Source organism: Grus americana, chromosome 7 (genome assembly GCF_028858705.1).
Source record: "Grus americana isolate bGruAme1 chromosome 7, bGruAme1.mat, whole genome shotgun sequence".
NCBI lineage: Eukaryota > Metazoa > Chordata > Aves > Gruiformes > Gruidae > Grus > Grus americana.
In genome coordinates, this window is record NC_072858.1 from 10,550,997 (window position 1) to 10,568,687 (window position 17,691).

Sequence of the window (17,691 nt, forward strand, 5' to 3'; positions counted from 1 at the left end):
AGTTATTTGTTTCCATGTAGAGAAAACAGGGAACACATTTAGGGCCAAAATCACCTCCCAGATGTTTATCCCAAAATCAGCTCCCAGGGACGGCACAGCAAGTTGGCAGAGACCGCAGGGATGCCCAAACACCAAAAGTACTAAGGCACACGTGAGAATTGGGTGCTCAGTTCTTACTTAATTTGGGGGGGGAGTTTGAAAGCCACCAGCTTTTTGTTTCTTCAAACATCTTTCTGAAAAGATTTTATGGCTTAAGTTCAAGGGCTTAAAATCCCTCTCAGTTTGTAATATTTGTAAGGGATTGCATACAATAAATTGAAAAGTTATCATGAAAATTTACCAAACCACCGGAAATAGACCTTTGCTGGAGTTGTAAGCTTAATTATAAGCCAAATGACCTAGACCTATCTATGGGGGGGCACAGCCAATAGAAAAAGAGAAACACAGCTCATTTACACACAGGTAGATGAAACTATGATATATTATATCAGTTCAAAGCATGTATAAATTAGCATTTTTTACAGTTTCTGTTTAAAAAGGGGAACATCACATCAGAATTTAATACACTAAAAATATTTCCAACATGCAGTCTCAACATAGTCAGGCCAATATTAAAAATCCAGATTTTTTGTTTAATGCACTGTAGTCACGTATTTGTCACTGAACTATTACTTAGGGTCTTTTTTCAATCAGCAATGAATAGATAAGTATCTTTATACATCTTCAGTAAGGGTCTAGTGTGTATACTTATCAGTACATATAAGAACATTGGAAGATTTAAAACAGATCCAACAGATGGGCTGTGGTCACAACTACATTTTGGGCAAATGATGTATTATCATGATCTTGATGAAAGTGGAATTGTTTTGAATAAGCAGAAAAGAAAGCCTAACTTTTTTAAAAAAAAAAAGTTAAATAGAGTGTTGGATTCACATCAGATATTAAACATCGTCCTAATGTTGCTCTCTTTTTAAAACTAACTACTGGTCTTAACCAGGTTATGTCTATTAGGCTAATTCATGTTCGGGAGTTAGTCACAGGAGACAGGTTCACTTTCTACATCATTTGGTCTCTGCTTTACTTATATTCTATATCACAGAAGGTCAGATACTGCTTGATATTCATACACCCTGCATAGCACAAGAAAAGTGCAAAGACCCCTCTTCCCTCGCTAAACTCTGGCAACTCACAGGCTAATTGTCTGGGGTAGAATTCGACACACGTTAAGTCTTTTTATAGTGGAACAAGCCCACACCTCAACAAATATTAAGATTCTGAAAACACTCATATAAAGACAAAAAATTTCAGAAAAAAATAATCAACCCCACATGCCATCAACTATGCCATCAATAATACAAAATATTTTACACCACTTGCACCTGAGTTGAATAGTGGAAAAGAGAGGGATACTCTGTCAGTGCAAGAGAATGATTCATGTGACCACTTTGTCTTAATTACTCAGAACAAGCAGTTTGTTGCTGTTTAGTGAAGAACAAAGATATCAGCGTCCCCTGACAGAAAAATAAATAGCCATCATGGTGGTGAAGATGATGATGACTGCCAGAACAACGATCAAAATCCGGTTTTGGATGATCCTGAAAAAAAAGCAGAAGAGACAAAAAACCAGTGAATAAAAGAAAATAAAGCAAAATAGCAGAATACATATACAAATCTTAAAAAGAAACACACAGATAATATCTTGGAGAAAAGACATGTGCCCACAAATTTAGGATTTCCCATACCATTCTGCTTACTTGATTGTTTTTTACTGCTTTCAATTACCAGTGCTTCCAAACATTTCTTTAAGTAACTATTAAATGCAACTTTTGCTTTCAGGAAAGAATTAGACTTTTCTTAATTATGCATACACATAAATACACATTAGAATAACTGAAATACATCATGTTACAATTTATTAACCTTCTAAGAACAAAAGAAATAATTAGTCCTCAGCTGATGCAATCCAAGCAGGGTGGTCTGTGATAGTAAATACCATTATATTTTTTAAAGCCGTTCTGAAACCTTCACAGCTTTTTCAATCTGAACAGAAACAATTTATTAATTTTCAAGGGATTTTACTATTAAGGTACAAGATTTCAAGGAAACACATGTCAATGAGATACCTACTTGTACTAAAATACCAAGGGAAAAGTATAAAAGATAGTTTTGAAGAAAAGGATGATATAAAGAAGCAAGTGTCAAACTGTGAAGCTTATGTTGTAAAAGCATCTCCTGTCTCTGTAGCATACCTTTACTTATGGTAATAGGCAAATGTTACATTTTCTATGTAGTATTAAAAAAAAAAAAAGGAAATTAGTAACACTAAAAAGATACCAGAAGTAAAAAGTCCTAATATTGTTCAATCAGTTGCTGGGAGAAATCCCTGCATCTAAAATTAGACACCACATTGCTTCAGATTTTGCCTGAAAACAGTAGAATTTGAGGCATTTTACAGGAAGATTCTGGATTGTAAGAATTCAGCATTTGTTATTCCATTCTAACAGAGGAGGAAGAATATTTTCATAGGCTCTTCATGAAACAGGAACTTTTGCAAAACATATTTGTACATGAAGCGTATTGTCAGAATTGGAGAGGTACAGCAAAAAAAGCCTCAACAACCAAATGCAACAAAAGCACCCTAAGTTATATTTATTCTTATTTTATTTTTTCTCTTGCTTCTTCAAAACAAAACAAAACAAAACAAAGCCTTCGCTAACCAAACAATGGTAAGAAGAGGTAAAACTGTGTTTTGTGAAACATCAAACCAAGTGCAAGGCTTCAACTTGAAGACAGGGGATGTAATGTGTTAAAATGAGCATATTTCACGCAGTGAAAGAGAGAAGAAACTCTAGAGAGCAGGCAGGAGTTTTCCTTGGTAAATGTTTTTCATTTGGATGCGGATGGATATACATATAAATTATATTGGAAAGTGTAAAGAAAAATGCAGTTTTAACCAACTCCAGCTCTCTCCTTGCTTACCCCCCACCTAAAGAAAAAGCAGTAAATGGATGGATGAGAACTGTCACGTCGGACAGACACCCTCCCCTGTGACACTCTAAAAGGACTAGCTCTCTATCCTCCTGACAGGTTACAAAATGATCACATTTGCTGACACGTCTTCCGCAAAACTGCTTTAGTGTTTGTGTCCACTTTCCTAGCAGGAGATGAATGGGCTGCTTTGTCCTCATTTATCACTTAAAGCTGAACTAAGATCTGTCTCGTTTATTTTTCCCTTCCTCACTAGAAAGGCTCAACCACAGCATTAATTCTTTTGCGATGACAGCTAATTCAAACTTAACAGGCAATATTTACTCTGCCAAAAGGATGAGGAGGAGGGAGGGATGTTTCTCACTCTTTTTTTTTTTTCTTCCCTAAAAAAAAAAAGGTGTAGCAGGCTAACAAAATAAAGCTAATTAAGGGCTTTTGGTTCTTGTTGGTTTGCACTTCAATTTAACACCTGAACTTACAAGCTTCTCTTTTGTGGTGGGGTGTGACATTCTCTGCCAAACACCTGATAACAAACGATTTGCCCAGGCAAATGCATGAAAACCAGAATATATATTTACTCACTCACCCTCATCACTCCTGAAAAGACACTCAGCAAAATTGAAACTCAGCAGTGAAATAGATTAAAAGCATGAAAACTCTTAAAACATTCAGCCTTAAGTAATACACAGTGCAGCTGGCTTGACAACCATTTTATTTGTGGGATGTGGGCCCCAAGGCATCCATAATGCTAATTTACAAAGGATTAACTGTGAGTGAAACTCGCTTAATCTAACACATAGTTAGGCAAAGGCATACATAACATACCGAGTGTTTAAATCAACTCCTCCTATCTCTGGCCCACTGAAAAAGCATTTCATCGTCTGAGACTTAAAATTAAAGAAAAATAATAAAAAAAGAGCACCAAATCCTCCAAATGCTTTATTTTTAATACTCTGGCAGTACACACCTGATTGCAAGATTATTTAATCAGTGTCCACGTCTCTAAAATCCTTGTCAAGAGAACATTGAGCGAGGCATGCTGCCACCTGTATCTGCTAATTGAAGGTTCACTTACGGTGTGAATCTAGGAAATACATATCAAAGTTCAATTTCTAGGAATCTGAATTAGTCTGCACAGTGCAGCAAAAGAATATCATATTAAAAGGAACAAATTAATCATGAAATAGGATGGATGTTATCAACAGACTCCTACACTGAAGCATTATATACTTTTAATATTCAAGCCCACAGTTAAAGATTAATTTTATATCTTTAAAAAAAGAATAACATCGAGTTTTACTGTTTTACTTTCAAGTGAGCAAGTAAAATTAACCTCACTGCAAACTGCCAGAAGGATGGGGCTAGGAGGAGAACGACAGAGCCGTTTGGTAGCAGCAAGACAGTCTTGAGGACGGCTTAGCAAGCGCTGTGCGTGCTAAAGTCTGAGTCTGGGAGCTGCTGCTCAGACAGAGAACACGAGTTCTGGGTGTCAGTACATTTCAGATCTCAAAGTCAACAGGCAAGGGTGACCCTTCAGAGCAAAGAAAAAAATCAAGAGGAAAAGGGGTTTTGAGTGATCCAAGACAGTCAAGCCAGCTCACAGTGGTAGAACAATGGTTGGCATTGGCAGGACCCATCTGTAGGGAAGCCTATAGTACTGTCACAGCCAGACACTGCCAGTGGGTATTGCTCTAGGCAAAGCATCGAGGAACTTAAGTGGGGGAGGGAGCGATAATACCAAAGGAGAAGAAAATGGGGCCTAACATTCGCTACAAAAAAATCCCAAAGGCTAACATGCTCGCAAGAAGATGATAGTCTTTTATCTCTATTACACCTTAAATTCAGCGAAATCTGGTGAATGAGGAAGCCCAGATTCTTCTTTGAAAATGCAAAGCATGTTTACAGGGTAAATAATTTAAGAAAGAATATATACTTGAAAGAAGACACCCATTGAAACATCCATGGCTAAAATGCCTGAAGGCAAAAACTTGTGCATTTGCATGCTGCATTTTATTAAGTTAGCACACTGTAGCTTTAAAAGAATGCATGGCCAAATTAAGAGGAATGTGTGACTGAAACATCAAGGATTCCTCAAGTTTACATTATGAATCATAGTGCTGTTGATATGAGATGAATTAACCATTTAGTCGATGCAGCTTAGGCACTGACTTCACACCAAGTTCTGCTGCAGCCCGGCGCGCTGGAGCTCGTTAACAGCCAATGTCTACTGTTCCTTTCATACTCGAAACTCTAGGAGCACAAGGGCTCATTCTACTTTGAGTTAGAAGAGATGAAAAATCTGAGCTTTTAAACCAAGTTCCATCTAGTTTATCATGGACAGCAGCCCAAAACATTTGGGTGCAAAACCACATAGAAACAGTAACTAAAGCAGATGCGAGGGTAGCATTAACCAGCGCGCGGGAAGAGCACGCTGGACTGACACGCCAGGCTATCGGTGCAGAAAATGCATCCTACTCCCCTTGAGTTTTCTTCTGCTCCTCCTTTCTAAATGCCTCGGTCGCTGTGCCTCACCTCGACCATCGGCATGCTGGAGGCTCCCTCCAGCCAGCGCCAACTTTGCGAGCTGGTGAATGACACCATCCGCTTTTGGGGATCACCTCTCCGATGCACATGGCAACCACCGCTTTGGAGAACAAGTCCCACATCCATTACCAAACACTGATGTCCCTGGCGAATCGGGTCCCCGCATTCCTCCATGGCAGAAATTATGCTGCCTTTCCACATTTCAAAACCCAAAATGATTCGCTCCTCTCCGTAGCTTCACGCACACACGCACACAATGGGTCTAACTCTGTTTGTGACATGTTTAGATCTGCACCGTATAAACACAAAGCAGTTCCCGAATAAGCTTTTGCAAACCTTACATTAAGGATGCCAACCGTGTTTAAACCTTTTTACAAAACTGCATTCATTAGCAGGGGAGTGCACGACATCTATATGGGTTCAGCCTGATGTCTTGCACATGTCTTAGTGCCTGATTGACCAGCATTGAATAATGATGCCTTGCCATTAAGCACTGATGGTACAATAACAATTGTCATGAAAATTAGCAATCACAGTAACATGTTAACAAAATACGGGATATAAACGAACCAGTGCAGACTCTGGGTGCATAAAGAGATTTGTGTCCTTAACTCGAAATAATGAAGACTACAAATAAAATACTGCAAAAATTTCTTATAGAAGCTCAACTCTGACACTGACACAAATAAAAAAAATACAAATGGCTTGGGGGATCAGTTAGCACACATTCATTACAACACAAGGCTTTATTCTTAAAGAAGGCATCTAAAAAACAGTGTCCTCAAGAACACAGACTGATTGATGACGGAGCACTGTCCAACAGTGTTTCACTGTAATACATGTATTTAAGGTTTAACTAGAAGTGATTCCTAGCAGTTTACTGGGCAGAAAGGCTTGTTCTCTGTCTATAAGAGTACATTTTAAATAGTCACTTTGAATACTTGACTGTTGCATTTTTTGGGTGCCCTTTTATTGGTGATCTGCAGTTTTTGCTAACATGCCAGAAAATAGGTGCCTGCAAATCAGCAGTCAGTGATTTTTAAGTGCCCAATATTTGTGTGCAAATCAGCAGATTCAAACAAACACGAAGTGTAGGTCTAGTCACACAGGCAAATACATGCGAGTTGAAACTAAATGTGAATTTAAAGTAACATAGCTATACTCAGATACCTTCTGGTCAGACACCATTATTACTATACATAAGGACATCCTTGTTATGATATATCAGGAGCTTTCAAATGGAAGCACTAGACCCCACAGAGAGGAATAAAATGTTATGATTGATAAAGCAAAACCTTAGATACATAATGATAAATCTCTAAGTTCAGGGTATCTGGGGGCTGTTCAAGTAACTATTCATCTTTCTCATCTTTAGGTTTAAGAATGCTGTTCTTAAATAAAAGCAACTGAAAAGAACTAGACAGGCTGTGGCAAAACATAAAGACATGGCAACCTACTGAAATAAAAGAGTAAGAGAGCCCTGCCTAGCAAAATTACAGCTGGTTGGAAGTATCTGACTTGAGACATTTTTCATCATTAACAACTGAAATTAGAAAACAGAAATACCAGTGAAAAAATATCTGCACATGTTGCATACAACTCCTTGGCCCTCTTCTAGCTGACCTTGGAAAAAGTGAAGAATTTGGAAAATACTCGGGGTTTTTTTTCCTCCCCCCTGCCTCAAACTCTGCAAATAAGTCCAAGTTCTTTGTGTTCTCAAGCCAGAAGAACTGATTACATTGCAATTGACATTGTATATTTAAAGGTGAAAAGGCTTCGGGGGGTGGTGGAGAGGGGATGGGACCCCCCATGGCCAAAAAGGCCACACTGTCTGGGCTCCATCTCCAGCCTGGAGGGACACCATTCCCAGCAGAGCCTATTTCATTATCCCCGAATTCCTTCCCGAAGGAGCCTCTTCTTCCCCTAGGGACTGGGGCTCTATTTTCTTATGTGTAAGTCCTTGGGAAAATCCATTTAAAATTGCTGAAAACTGAACAGATAATGAGATTAAAGCCCCCAAAATGGAGGAATGGAGAACAAAAAATGATGGCATCTTTCTAGCTGACTAGCATTTTTTCGAGAGACAGGCCATACAAGGTGCCTAAGATACTGTTGATAGAGCTGAGGAGTTGTGCAGTGCTACATCCTCTAGCTTTAAAGACCAGTCTTAAGGACTGAGGCTGTCTACTTGTAATAACATGGATACCAATCTCTAGCTATAATATTACACTCAAACCACATCAATGTGTTTCCACCTGGGCCTTGAATGAAAGAATGAGTCATGTAATAACAGGTGCAGGGACGCAGTCACACTATCCAACTTTAAACATCTAAATTATATCTAGCTAATCTCTCTCAGCTCCCTGCGTATATAAGCTCAAGTCCTGCTCTGAACTGCTTTCTCTTTTTCCTGGCCATATATGTATCCCAGGAGAACTAATCAGTTAAGTTAGCTGGCTAGGTTAGGTGCCTACAGATTAAGTAGGGATGAATATCCCTCAAAGGTTGAAGATGAGGCCCAAGCAAGAGTGACATTACTCCCCAGACAAAGTTTGCTGGGAGAAAGCTTGCTAGCTCTGAAGGCAAAATCGTAAGGAAAGGTGTTATCCTATCATAAAGTGTCGGTAATCTCCCATTACTCAGAAATATTGCAAAGATGAAACTCACCAGTAAAGCAGATGATGTTCATCAGGCATTAGCCAGTAAATACCTTCATTCATCATCTCCATTTAATGGATCCCATATTTGTACATGAAATTCTGATGAGAATCAAATATACTTCTCCTTTGGCAGTTTTTATGGAGAACTGAGATAGGAGAGACATCCCTCTCTGGGATGAATGCCTCCCGAAATGCAGTGGGCTTCCTTGGCTCAAGGAACTATGTTTACCTTGCTATGTCATCTTCTAATAATCTTACAATTAAGATAAAAAAAAAAATTATGGTATCTGATAGTTAAAATAGAGATATCTAATTAAAATGAGATATCTAATTCATAATGGAAATCTTGCAATACATTCCAAATGGAACAAAAATATATGAACAGCATTGGGGTATAGCGTTATTTGGTGGCCATCAGATTCACGATTACCATAGCTTGCATGAGTCTTGTCTCAAGGAGCTGGCAGTGTCAGGAGGTGCACACAGTACACAGATAGTCACAGGAGTCTGAGGGGACTGAGTGGACACAGCTCGACTGAGTGGCCTGAGAAGGAGAGATACCTAAAGGAACAATTGGAAGACAAGCATACGCAGACGTCAGCATGCAAGCTGCCAGAATAGGGAAAGCCTGAAAGAGGACCTCATGGACGTGGGACCTGCGAGAGAAAGGCAAAAGGGAAGGGTACTGTACATCTTCTGCTAGCTGGGATTTTATTTATGAAGGATGAAAAGTATCCTTCTGCTGATGAGAGAGCCTGACAGGGAGCACCTTCTCTGTACAGTTGTGATGCAACTTCAGCTTTCTCCTGTCTCCGTGTCCACTCCTTCCATGGAGGGAACAAATTAGATTATTACTGTCATTAGAAGGAACAGTGGGTGGCTTCTGGGGCCACAGAAACTCACCAATCAGAACTGGAGGGGGATTAATTCATTTCATGCAAAGCAGAGGCAACACCAGATCTTTTTGGCAAGTCTAAATGAAGATCACGTGCGCAGTGGCAACTGCAAGTGGAAGGAGTCAAGGTTGTATTAATCTCCAACCAGCCTTTCTCAGGGTACTGAAGTATCAAGAAGAACAAATCACACATTTAGTCACCTGAGCATGACTAAGAACCATGGGCCTTAGCAAACATTATGAGCGCTTTAGAAGGAGCTCTGAGGGAGGGTGGATAGCCCAGCTGTTAGCGTAATGGCATTCTTCAGCACATTGGCTGCATGAAGCCCTGGTCCCCAAATGGTTAATAGGGAAAAAAAAAAAGCCCCAACCTCCTTGTCAGCACTCAAAGCTAAAGCAATTATATCTCCAGCAGAAGAAATGTATGCAAGCTATAAAATGACAAGAACATACATGATCGTGCATTGGCTTTTATGATAAATATAGTTAAATTTACATTCTGTGCAATTTAAAAACCCCAAAATGTCTGAAGTCTGCACTTTATCAACTTTCATAATCATAAGAACCCACTAAAATATCTATCTTAAACAGATGAAAGAAAGTAACATCTTTCGTCCTGCCTCACTTTAATTAATGACTAATCTACAGCTTTTAGGTGTGATGAAGCTGGAGACTGGACACAAATACGTTGCTTGCGTTATTTTCCCCTTATCACACCATATTTGACTGGGCGTCTTTTTGTATGGCAAGTTTTCGACAATTGTCTTAACAATGTTGACCTCTTTTGTAAAAACCTGAAGGCATCTGCAGCAATTGTTCCTGAAGATGTGCTATCCAAAATGTTACCATTTCACGGCACTTCTTGAATGATAGAATAGAAATTTTTTTTGGTATATATTCATTTTTTTCAAATGCTATAAAAGAAAGGAAAACAATCATGGCTAAGGCCATTTGTGAGATGGCATTAAAAGAGCCTACTCTGAGACAGATAAAAATAATGAGAATCTTTCTGTCAAGAAGGATTTAGAAAATATCACTAGCATTATTAAAATTTAATTTTTTACTGTGCTTTTTGGTTCCCCCTTTTCCAGTGATAATGAGCAGGACTGCACACCTCCACATTGCTAGTACTTGTTTTGAGCAATAAATTCAGCCTTCCAGTCTGAAGACATTTCAGACAACAATTTTGACTGCTATAGGCTTATTTTTCAACCTGTTCTGTGCTTTGAGTCTTCCTATAAAAACCAGTTCATAAGCTAATTTTCCACAAGGCCAGTGGAACAAATAAAAATCAATTTTTGCCCAACTGGTTCAGAGAAAACCTGGGAACAGTGAAGACAGAACAGTGAAAAATAAAAAGAATCGATGTATTCACAAATGGTTTACCTGATAGAGAACTATCAAATTAGTTGACAGGAGATACTTGCCACTATTAGAGTATTTTCTTTTCAGCATGTTACAGTATTTCTATTAGGGGAGCAGAAATGCCTCTACTTTGTTATGACCTCAGACACCTCGGTTTAATAACCACACCGAGCCTCCATGCATTCTGTAAGACCACGGGGCACAAAGTCAAAGTCCAAGAGCACTTGCAGATCTTGCAACCGGAGGGACCTGCAAGCCCAGCCTGGCTTAGAGTGGGTGTAAGTTTTCATGATCTCGTGGAAGGAGGGAAGATTCCTCTTTCAGTGAACACAGGGAGACATTCATGACCTCAGGCCAACCTTGTCAAGAGGAATTTGGTCCATCAAGAAAGGTAAAAATCATAAAACACTGCCCAGGCTTCCCTCCCCAGTTAAAAACCCCAAATGTTCAGGAGCATGCTGAAGACTAAGTAGTTTAATATCTCTTAGAAAGCAGAATACAAAATTCTCCAAAGATGGGAATCCCTTTCGTAGACTTCAAAACTTTCAGAATCCCAAGTACAACTCAGGGCACAGACTTTAATATTGTGGCCCAATCCGTTTCATCATCTTCTCCGCTAATTGGGCAAGCATTTTTGAAACCACGATACCGAGGAGGGATTGGATAGGTGCTTATTCCTGTCTGTCTGCAGCCAGAAAAATATGTCTGGAAAACTGATTGAAGAACAGAATCTGCTTTTTATTACAAATTAACCATCACTCCTGTGGAAATAAAACAAATTTATAATTTACAAGCTTAAATATTAAGGAAGCTATTTTTAAGTAGCTGTAATCTTCACCCTAGTATGTAGCATTTTATACACTCCTTCATTTTTATGAGTTGGCATTAAAATGTGACTCATTTTAATAGAAAAAAAAAGGATTAAGTATGTAACTCTGAAGTAAAGCTGCATATTACCTATTTAAAAATATTATAACACGCCATGGAGACATCATTTCTCAGGCCAAACAAAACATTACTCAATAAAGAAATGGCATGAAATATAAAATATTCAGCAGAGGAAGGGTATTTGGAGTTAAGCAGTTTTACCGCCAATAAATAGCATCATAATAAATAGCGTGCATGTAGTAAAAACGTATACCTGTTCTTCACTATTCGAGAAGTAACACCTTAGCATGGGAAACTAATAAAGATACTACTTAGCCACTAAGTACATACAGTGAGAAACTACAACCCACACATTTTAAATCTGAATCTCTTACAACTGATGCTAATTTGCTTATGATATCTGCCTGATTTAGAGCTAATCTTCTGTAATTTAACTCCTAATGCTGTCTGAAATAATCCTCTTACCGCTGGTCTGTCTTGAGTACTTTATATCAAATACCATGAAAGACACATGCATATACAAGGCATAGAGCATTTGTCGTGCTGTTGGCTGCTCTCGAGTATTTGCTGTGCCGTGAGGACGCACGCGAGGCGCAGAGCCGCGCGGCCCTGGGGCAGCTTTGGGACGGCACAGGGTTGCGATGCTCTGGTTGTCCCCTTTGAAGGGGACAGCACGGCAGGACTGTGTCCCACCGGCTCCTGGCCACCAGGGAGACGAGGAGGCTCTTTGCCTCCTTACAAAATGGTGCAGAGAGGTGCAGTTCCATGCTCCAAACCTCCCACCTCCAGCAGCACATGATAATGAGAAAAAGTAAAAAGTTTGGGCTTTGAGATTTCCGAATGACAAGATCTGTGTTAAACAGCACTAATTATCAGCTGGAGGCCTAATCTGATAACTGGTTTGAAAAGACAGAAACAATTTCACTTCTTCAGACAAGGAAAATATTTTTAAGGATGTTGCTTCAGCATCAGCCAGATTAATTGTTAGTGTCAGTGTGCTAACTCTGTATTCAAAAATATATTTTTTCCACTAAATCCACCGGAACAATTTTCTCCCCCAACATTAATTTAACGATACAGCCAAAAACCTAATTGATATTGGTGAGCAATGCAATTCCAACATATTATTTTCTCGGTTTTTGAAACATAAATGGCAGGCACAACTTTGACTGAATGGACCTCTTTATGTTTTAACAGGCGGTTTATTGGCCCAGACTCCAACACATAACAAACACAATTGCAAAAGCAATACATTTTTATTTGAAAAATTCATGTATTTTTACTATGAAAGTGACTCAAATAACAAGTAACTTTGTCAGGTACAGGGCTTTTAAAACAAATTTTATATATGGAATGCTGTTTAGAAATTATATTCTCACCATAGCAAGCGCTTATAGGAGGCTATTAAAAGAAAAATATTTATTGTTTAAATCCTACTTTAGTGGAGCTTGCTTTTTTAATATATTAAAGAACAGATAAAGCACAGTGATCAGTGAGCTGTATGTGTCCAACAGCCCTTCAAGAGTCTTGTGGAAATGTATAAAACAAGCAGTGATACAATCCTTTGCCAAACACTGTCATAAATTTTTTATTTGGCAGCTAACATTCTCACTAGTTTTCTTGGCAGCAATTGGGACCTTTAGCAAGAAAGGTGCAGGAGAAAAATACCTTGTTTAGAGATGTTTTCAACACTTTCTGGGATTTTTCAGAACTTCTGCCTGCAGCACATTTTACAACCAGAGTCTCCAGTCACCTGATGAGTAGGTGGTGGTTTTAAACTTTTTTTTTTTTTTTTAAAAATATAGACAGCCTACCACCCCCCTCTGGCCTTCAGCCTAGGATGCGAGTGTGAAGGGGGGCTGTATGTGCTCCACAGAGATACAAAGTGGTTGCTCCTCTCTGTCTAGACACAAAAACTTGAAAATAATATCAGAATGTACCTTTCATTGCTCCTGATACTATCTGTATCTTATTCCCGGATGACAGAGATAAATGAAAGGGAAACATGTGCTGATTACTTTTGCATTTTTCTTGGGAGATCTCTGCAGAAAAGCTGGTCACAGGTGCTTGTGCACAGCTACCCTGGTCAGCCGGTGGACTGGCTGATAAACAGAATTGTGAAATAGATTTCGGTACCCAGATCCGCTCTTCCAGGGGTTGTTTTGTTTCGTTTGTTTTTTTTTTTTTTTAAAAGATATACTAAACTTGACATCTGATGCACAGCCTTCCTCCGTGCACCCGGATATACTGATGCATCGTACATGTGAAAATACGGCTCCAGCAGTTCTGCAGTTTGGGCTATACTGGGCGGAATTAAATAGTAGGCTCCTACCAATTCACTTACGGAGCAGATGTTTTATATTTTGATATTTCATTGTTTCAGAATAGAAATAAGATGACTTTATTTTACATCTCAGCAACTTCCTCCAAAACTTTCACAACAATAAGATATATCTCAGTCCTTCACATGGACATCAAGGAAACGGTTTGTCTTAAACAGATGTAGACCAGGAAAGGCACCTTTTCCTTATTTGTCTCAAATTAGAAAGGCTGGAATTTTACTTTAGACAGCATAAATTTACTTTAATTACAATAATGACGTTACACTTATATACACAAACTAATAGGCTTCCCCACGGCTTGTGTTCCAGTTTTGTCTCTCGTGTTTACCAGGGGCATCACCCCCTCCAGACCTTTACAGAGCACACACAGACATCTAGTGGTTGGTGAAAACACTGCAAGCACGTCACTGCGTCTCACACGGCTCGACTGGAGACGGTGAAGTTACGCCAGGTATGAGTTGAGCTAATTTTGTCTCTTACAACTATGGATGGGCAATCAGACAGGGAGAGCATGGCTCCCTCTGTGCCACCTCATGTAATCGTGCTGCCTCTGGTGAGGGAGTTGCTCTCTTGGCAGCTCTGGCTTCCCAAATTTCCCTAATCACCGATTCTTTTCAATTCAGTCGGAGCTATTTTTGCCTTTCTTCCGAGTACCTCTAAATTTCTCTCTCCTTGCTACTATCTTATTTTACTTAAAAACTGAAGACCTTAATTATGTAATGTCGTTCTCTGAACGCAGCTACACGCAAGGAAGTCTATTGGAACGCGACAGAGCAATGCGATTTTACAGACAACAAAATACACACACGGTGAAAAACTACGCAGTCAATAATAAATTCCAAATTGCTGGTAGAGGAATATGATTTGCTCCACAGTCTGCATCAATCAATGGAAAGATGCCTAACACTTCTGTGGGGTTTGAGTCCCACATCTGCAAAGGAGATCAAGAGCCACAGTTTTGCACAGTGTTGTAAGAACTCAGCGCCCTGATTCTGCTCTCAGTTACACCATTTTAAATCAAGCGGTACTCAGTGGTGTCATAACCCTGCACATCTGTGTCAGACCCTGTGTTGCAAGGGCAGACTCGATGCCAAGAATGCAAACCAGATGTTGCTTTCCTAATGTTTTCTTGTTGTCATTTAAGTTGTTTTCATGCGGTTCTGTTTTGATTTTGGTGAGTGAAATAGGTCGACAGGACTTTTCAGAGGGCAGACTGGAGGAATGCTGCTGCATCTTCCTTTTTATTTTGCGTGCATGTGTGAATATGCATGGACTTTGAGTTACAAGTGGGAAAAAATCTTTTTTTTTTTTTTTTTTTTAAAGCTTCATTTGAGCTATGCTCTGTTCCCTTGGGGCAAAGCGAAAGGTAGCTATTTGCGGATGGGAAAAAGGGCTTTTGTGAACAGCAAAACTGCATCACCAAACAGCTTAAGAAAAAGATTTTTTGAAGTTATTTTTTACTACTATTTTAAGAGAAAACAGGGATAAATATATCTTTTTTGCATGTTGACTCATTAACAAATTTAGCAATAAACACTTTGTAATTAAGTCCATTAGGTTACTGCTGTCCAGAAGTTTCTCAATACTCTTTGCACAGAAGGTTTTGGAAAACGTAGAACTAAGAAATGGTGAAGGCAAATCCCAACAGCTTGCTCAAGCAAATCTAGCCGAGGCTTAAACTCACTTCTGAACACTGAAATTTGAGATGCCGTATCAAATAAGCAGCTCTTTTTCCCTGAAGAGAAGAAACTGGGTGTAGCTAACCTACTGCATAATAGGTTTATTCTCATTCACAAAACAGGAATTACTTTATGGCCCCAAAGTAAAACTAGCACAGAAATATACTGGCAGATTTGCTGCAGATGTGTGTTGTGACACGTATGCAGGGAATCTGCTATTAATCACATGCTAAGATTTTAATATTATGTAGGGTAATGCAGGCAATCATTATGGTGAAGGTTCTGGATTCATAAAAGCCTAACCCACAAATGGGTCTTTTAAATTTAATACATTTGAGCTCACTCTCACACTGCACCAGTTGAATTCCCTGATTCACTCCCCCCCCTACACCCCATCACATACATTTATTTCAGTATCTATTCTGCGTTTCTTTTTGTGCTTGTGCTCCGCTTCTTTTCTTGCAACACATGGCATTTGTTGGGGAAAGTGCAGCTTTTCAATTCTCCCGTTTACCGGACTATGACAGGAATGTTCTTCTTAGAGGGGCTGTTTGTCAGACCCCTGGCCACGTACCTAGCACAGGAAACGGTCTGGCTCAAATGCTGGAAAAGCCATCCTTCACCTGAATCCTTCAAAATTTGTGTCCGAACATAACTAGAACCTATGTATCCGTACCCGGGCTAAGATTACTACGGACAATTATACCGTGGAAATGCATTATTCTGACAAAGCAATCAATCACGTTATTTCTCACAATTTCAGTTCACCCCTAAAATTTTCCTTACCTCCAAAGCCAGCTGGATATTATATTACCAAAGCTGTTGAAAGGGTGTAACACTAACCATGAAGCCAAAGGCCACTAAAACTATGCAATGCATAAATTTTTATTGTTTGCTCAGCATTGAAATCTCATTAGGGCTCATAACTCATCGGCGCACTGCAAACATTTGCATCTGCTGATCATGAGAACTTAGATGGAATGTACACCTTTGGCTAATTTACTTGTTATGTTTTTAGATGAGACCGTGTGTGTTGCTTTTTATTTTCTTTTTTAAAAAGTCCTTACGCAGTCATGAGCTGAATGTCCACTTTTTAAACTAAATACGTTAAAACTTTCACTTGCAGTTTCTCAAGGTTGTTCTGTTGCTGGCAATGTTCATGATCATCATTTTACAAAAGCTTCGTTTGACTTAGTATTCAGGATAATCATTGTTTGAAAACTGTGCCCCATAGAGCATTTTGCTTCATTCATCCGTTCTGCTTTATGCAGTCACATTTTAATTAGATTAAAATTTGTCCTCCAATTAGCTTTCATTTAAGTTTATAGATTACAGCAAAAATCTCCACTGAGTTATGCTTCAAAACTGTGCCTAAAGTTTAAAATGAAATAACTGTGCAAATGAAGTGATTATGAAGATTATTACTATGCAAAAAACATCAGTCGCTTCTTGGTTTACTTATACATTTAAGTCTGTAATTTATTTTGCCGACTTCAATACCTCTGTGTTCTCCAGAGTAGTCACCATAATAATACCTTACAGTCACAGGATACCTTTCATTCCTAAGGATCCTGAGGGGCCTGATTCTGCAGTCCTTACGCACACCAGTAGTCCTGTTGAAGCCCCTGAAACTGTTTGAGCAAGTGCTACTCGCTGCATGTGAACCAGAACCCAACCACAGGTCAGACCCTGCTTTCAGATACCCACGTAGCGTTACCGTTGATTGGCGGAGCTCAGAATGCAAACCAGATATGAATGTTATGTAAAAAGTCCTTTCACCTACTTCTGGATGAGATGCGGCAGCTGTTCAATGGTGCACGGTTACAAGACTCGCCTCTTTAAAGGGGGGTGCGAAGACAGATACTGCCCCCCCCAGTTAAAACTGCAGAGAAAACTGAGAATGTAATTATCCAAAGAGGAAACGACTCAGTAGGACACTGGGGCTGGGGCTGCATCTCTCCTGTCACTCACGTCTTCAGATGCAACACTGCCAAGTATCGGATGCCCAGTCGCTAATACCTCCTGCACATGCAAATTTACTATGTGCTGAAGGCAATATAAAGTTTACAGTTCGCCAGGCTGATCCTACAACCGGAGCAGACATTTATTCTGGAGCAATCTCTCGGTGGAACACATGGGACTCCGTGTCGGAGCACAGCCCCACAGAAATGGATCTGTTTGCAGGAAATTCTCTTCCAATAGCAAGAGCTATAAATATATACACATATTAAAAAAAAAAAAAAAGAGAGAGATGCAGCCAACATCTTAAAACTAAAAATAGAGACACTTGGGTTACAAAAACAGGGACCTGTCTTTGCTCTAGCAACATA

The 17,691-nt window shown here is 39.3% G+C and overlaps 1 protein-coding gene across 4 annotated transcripts in view; it reads right to left on the reverse strand.

Moving 5' to 3' along the window:
• Positions 1-463: 463 nt before the first annotated feature.
• VTI1A (vesicle transport through interaction with t-SNAREs 1A) overlaps positions 464-17,691 on the reverse strand; it is a 270,629-nt gene continuing 253,401 nt past the window's right edge. For all 4 annotated transcript variants that reach the window (XM_054832242.1, XM_054832244.1, XM_054832241.1 and 1 more), the window contains one exon: positions 464-1,595. In XM_054832242.1, coding sequence (XP_054688217.1) covers positions 1,502-1,595 — 94 coding nt within the window. In that variant the 3' untranslated portion in view covers positions 464-1,501. The remainder of the gene's footprint in view (positions 1,596-17,691) is intronic.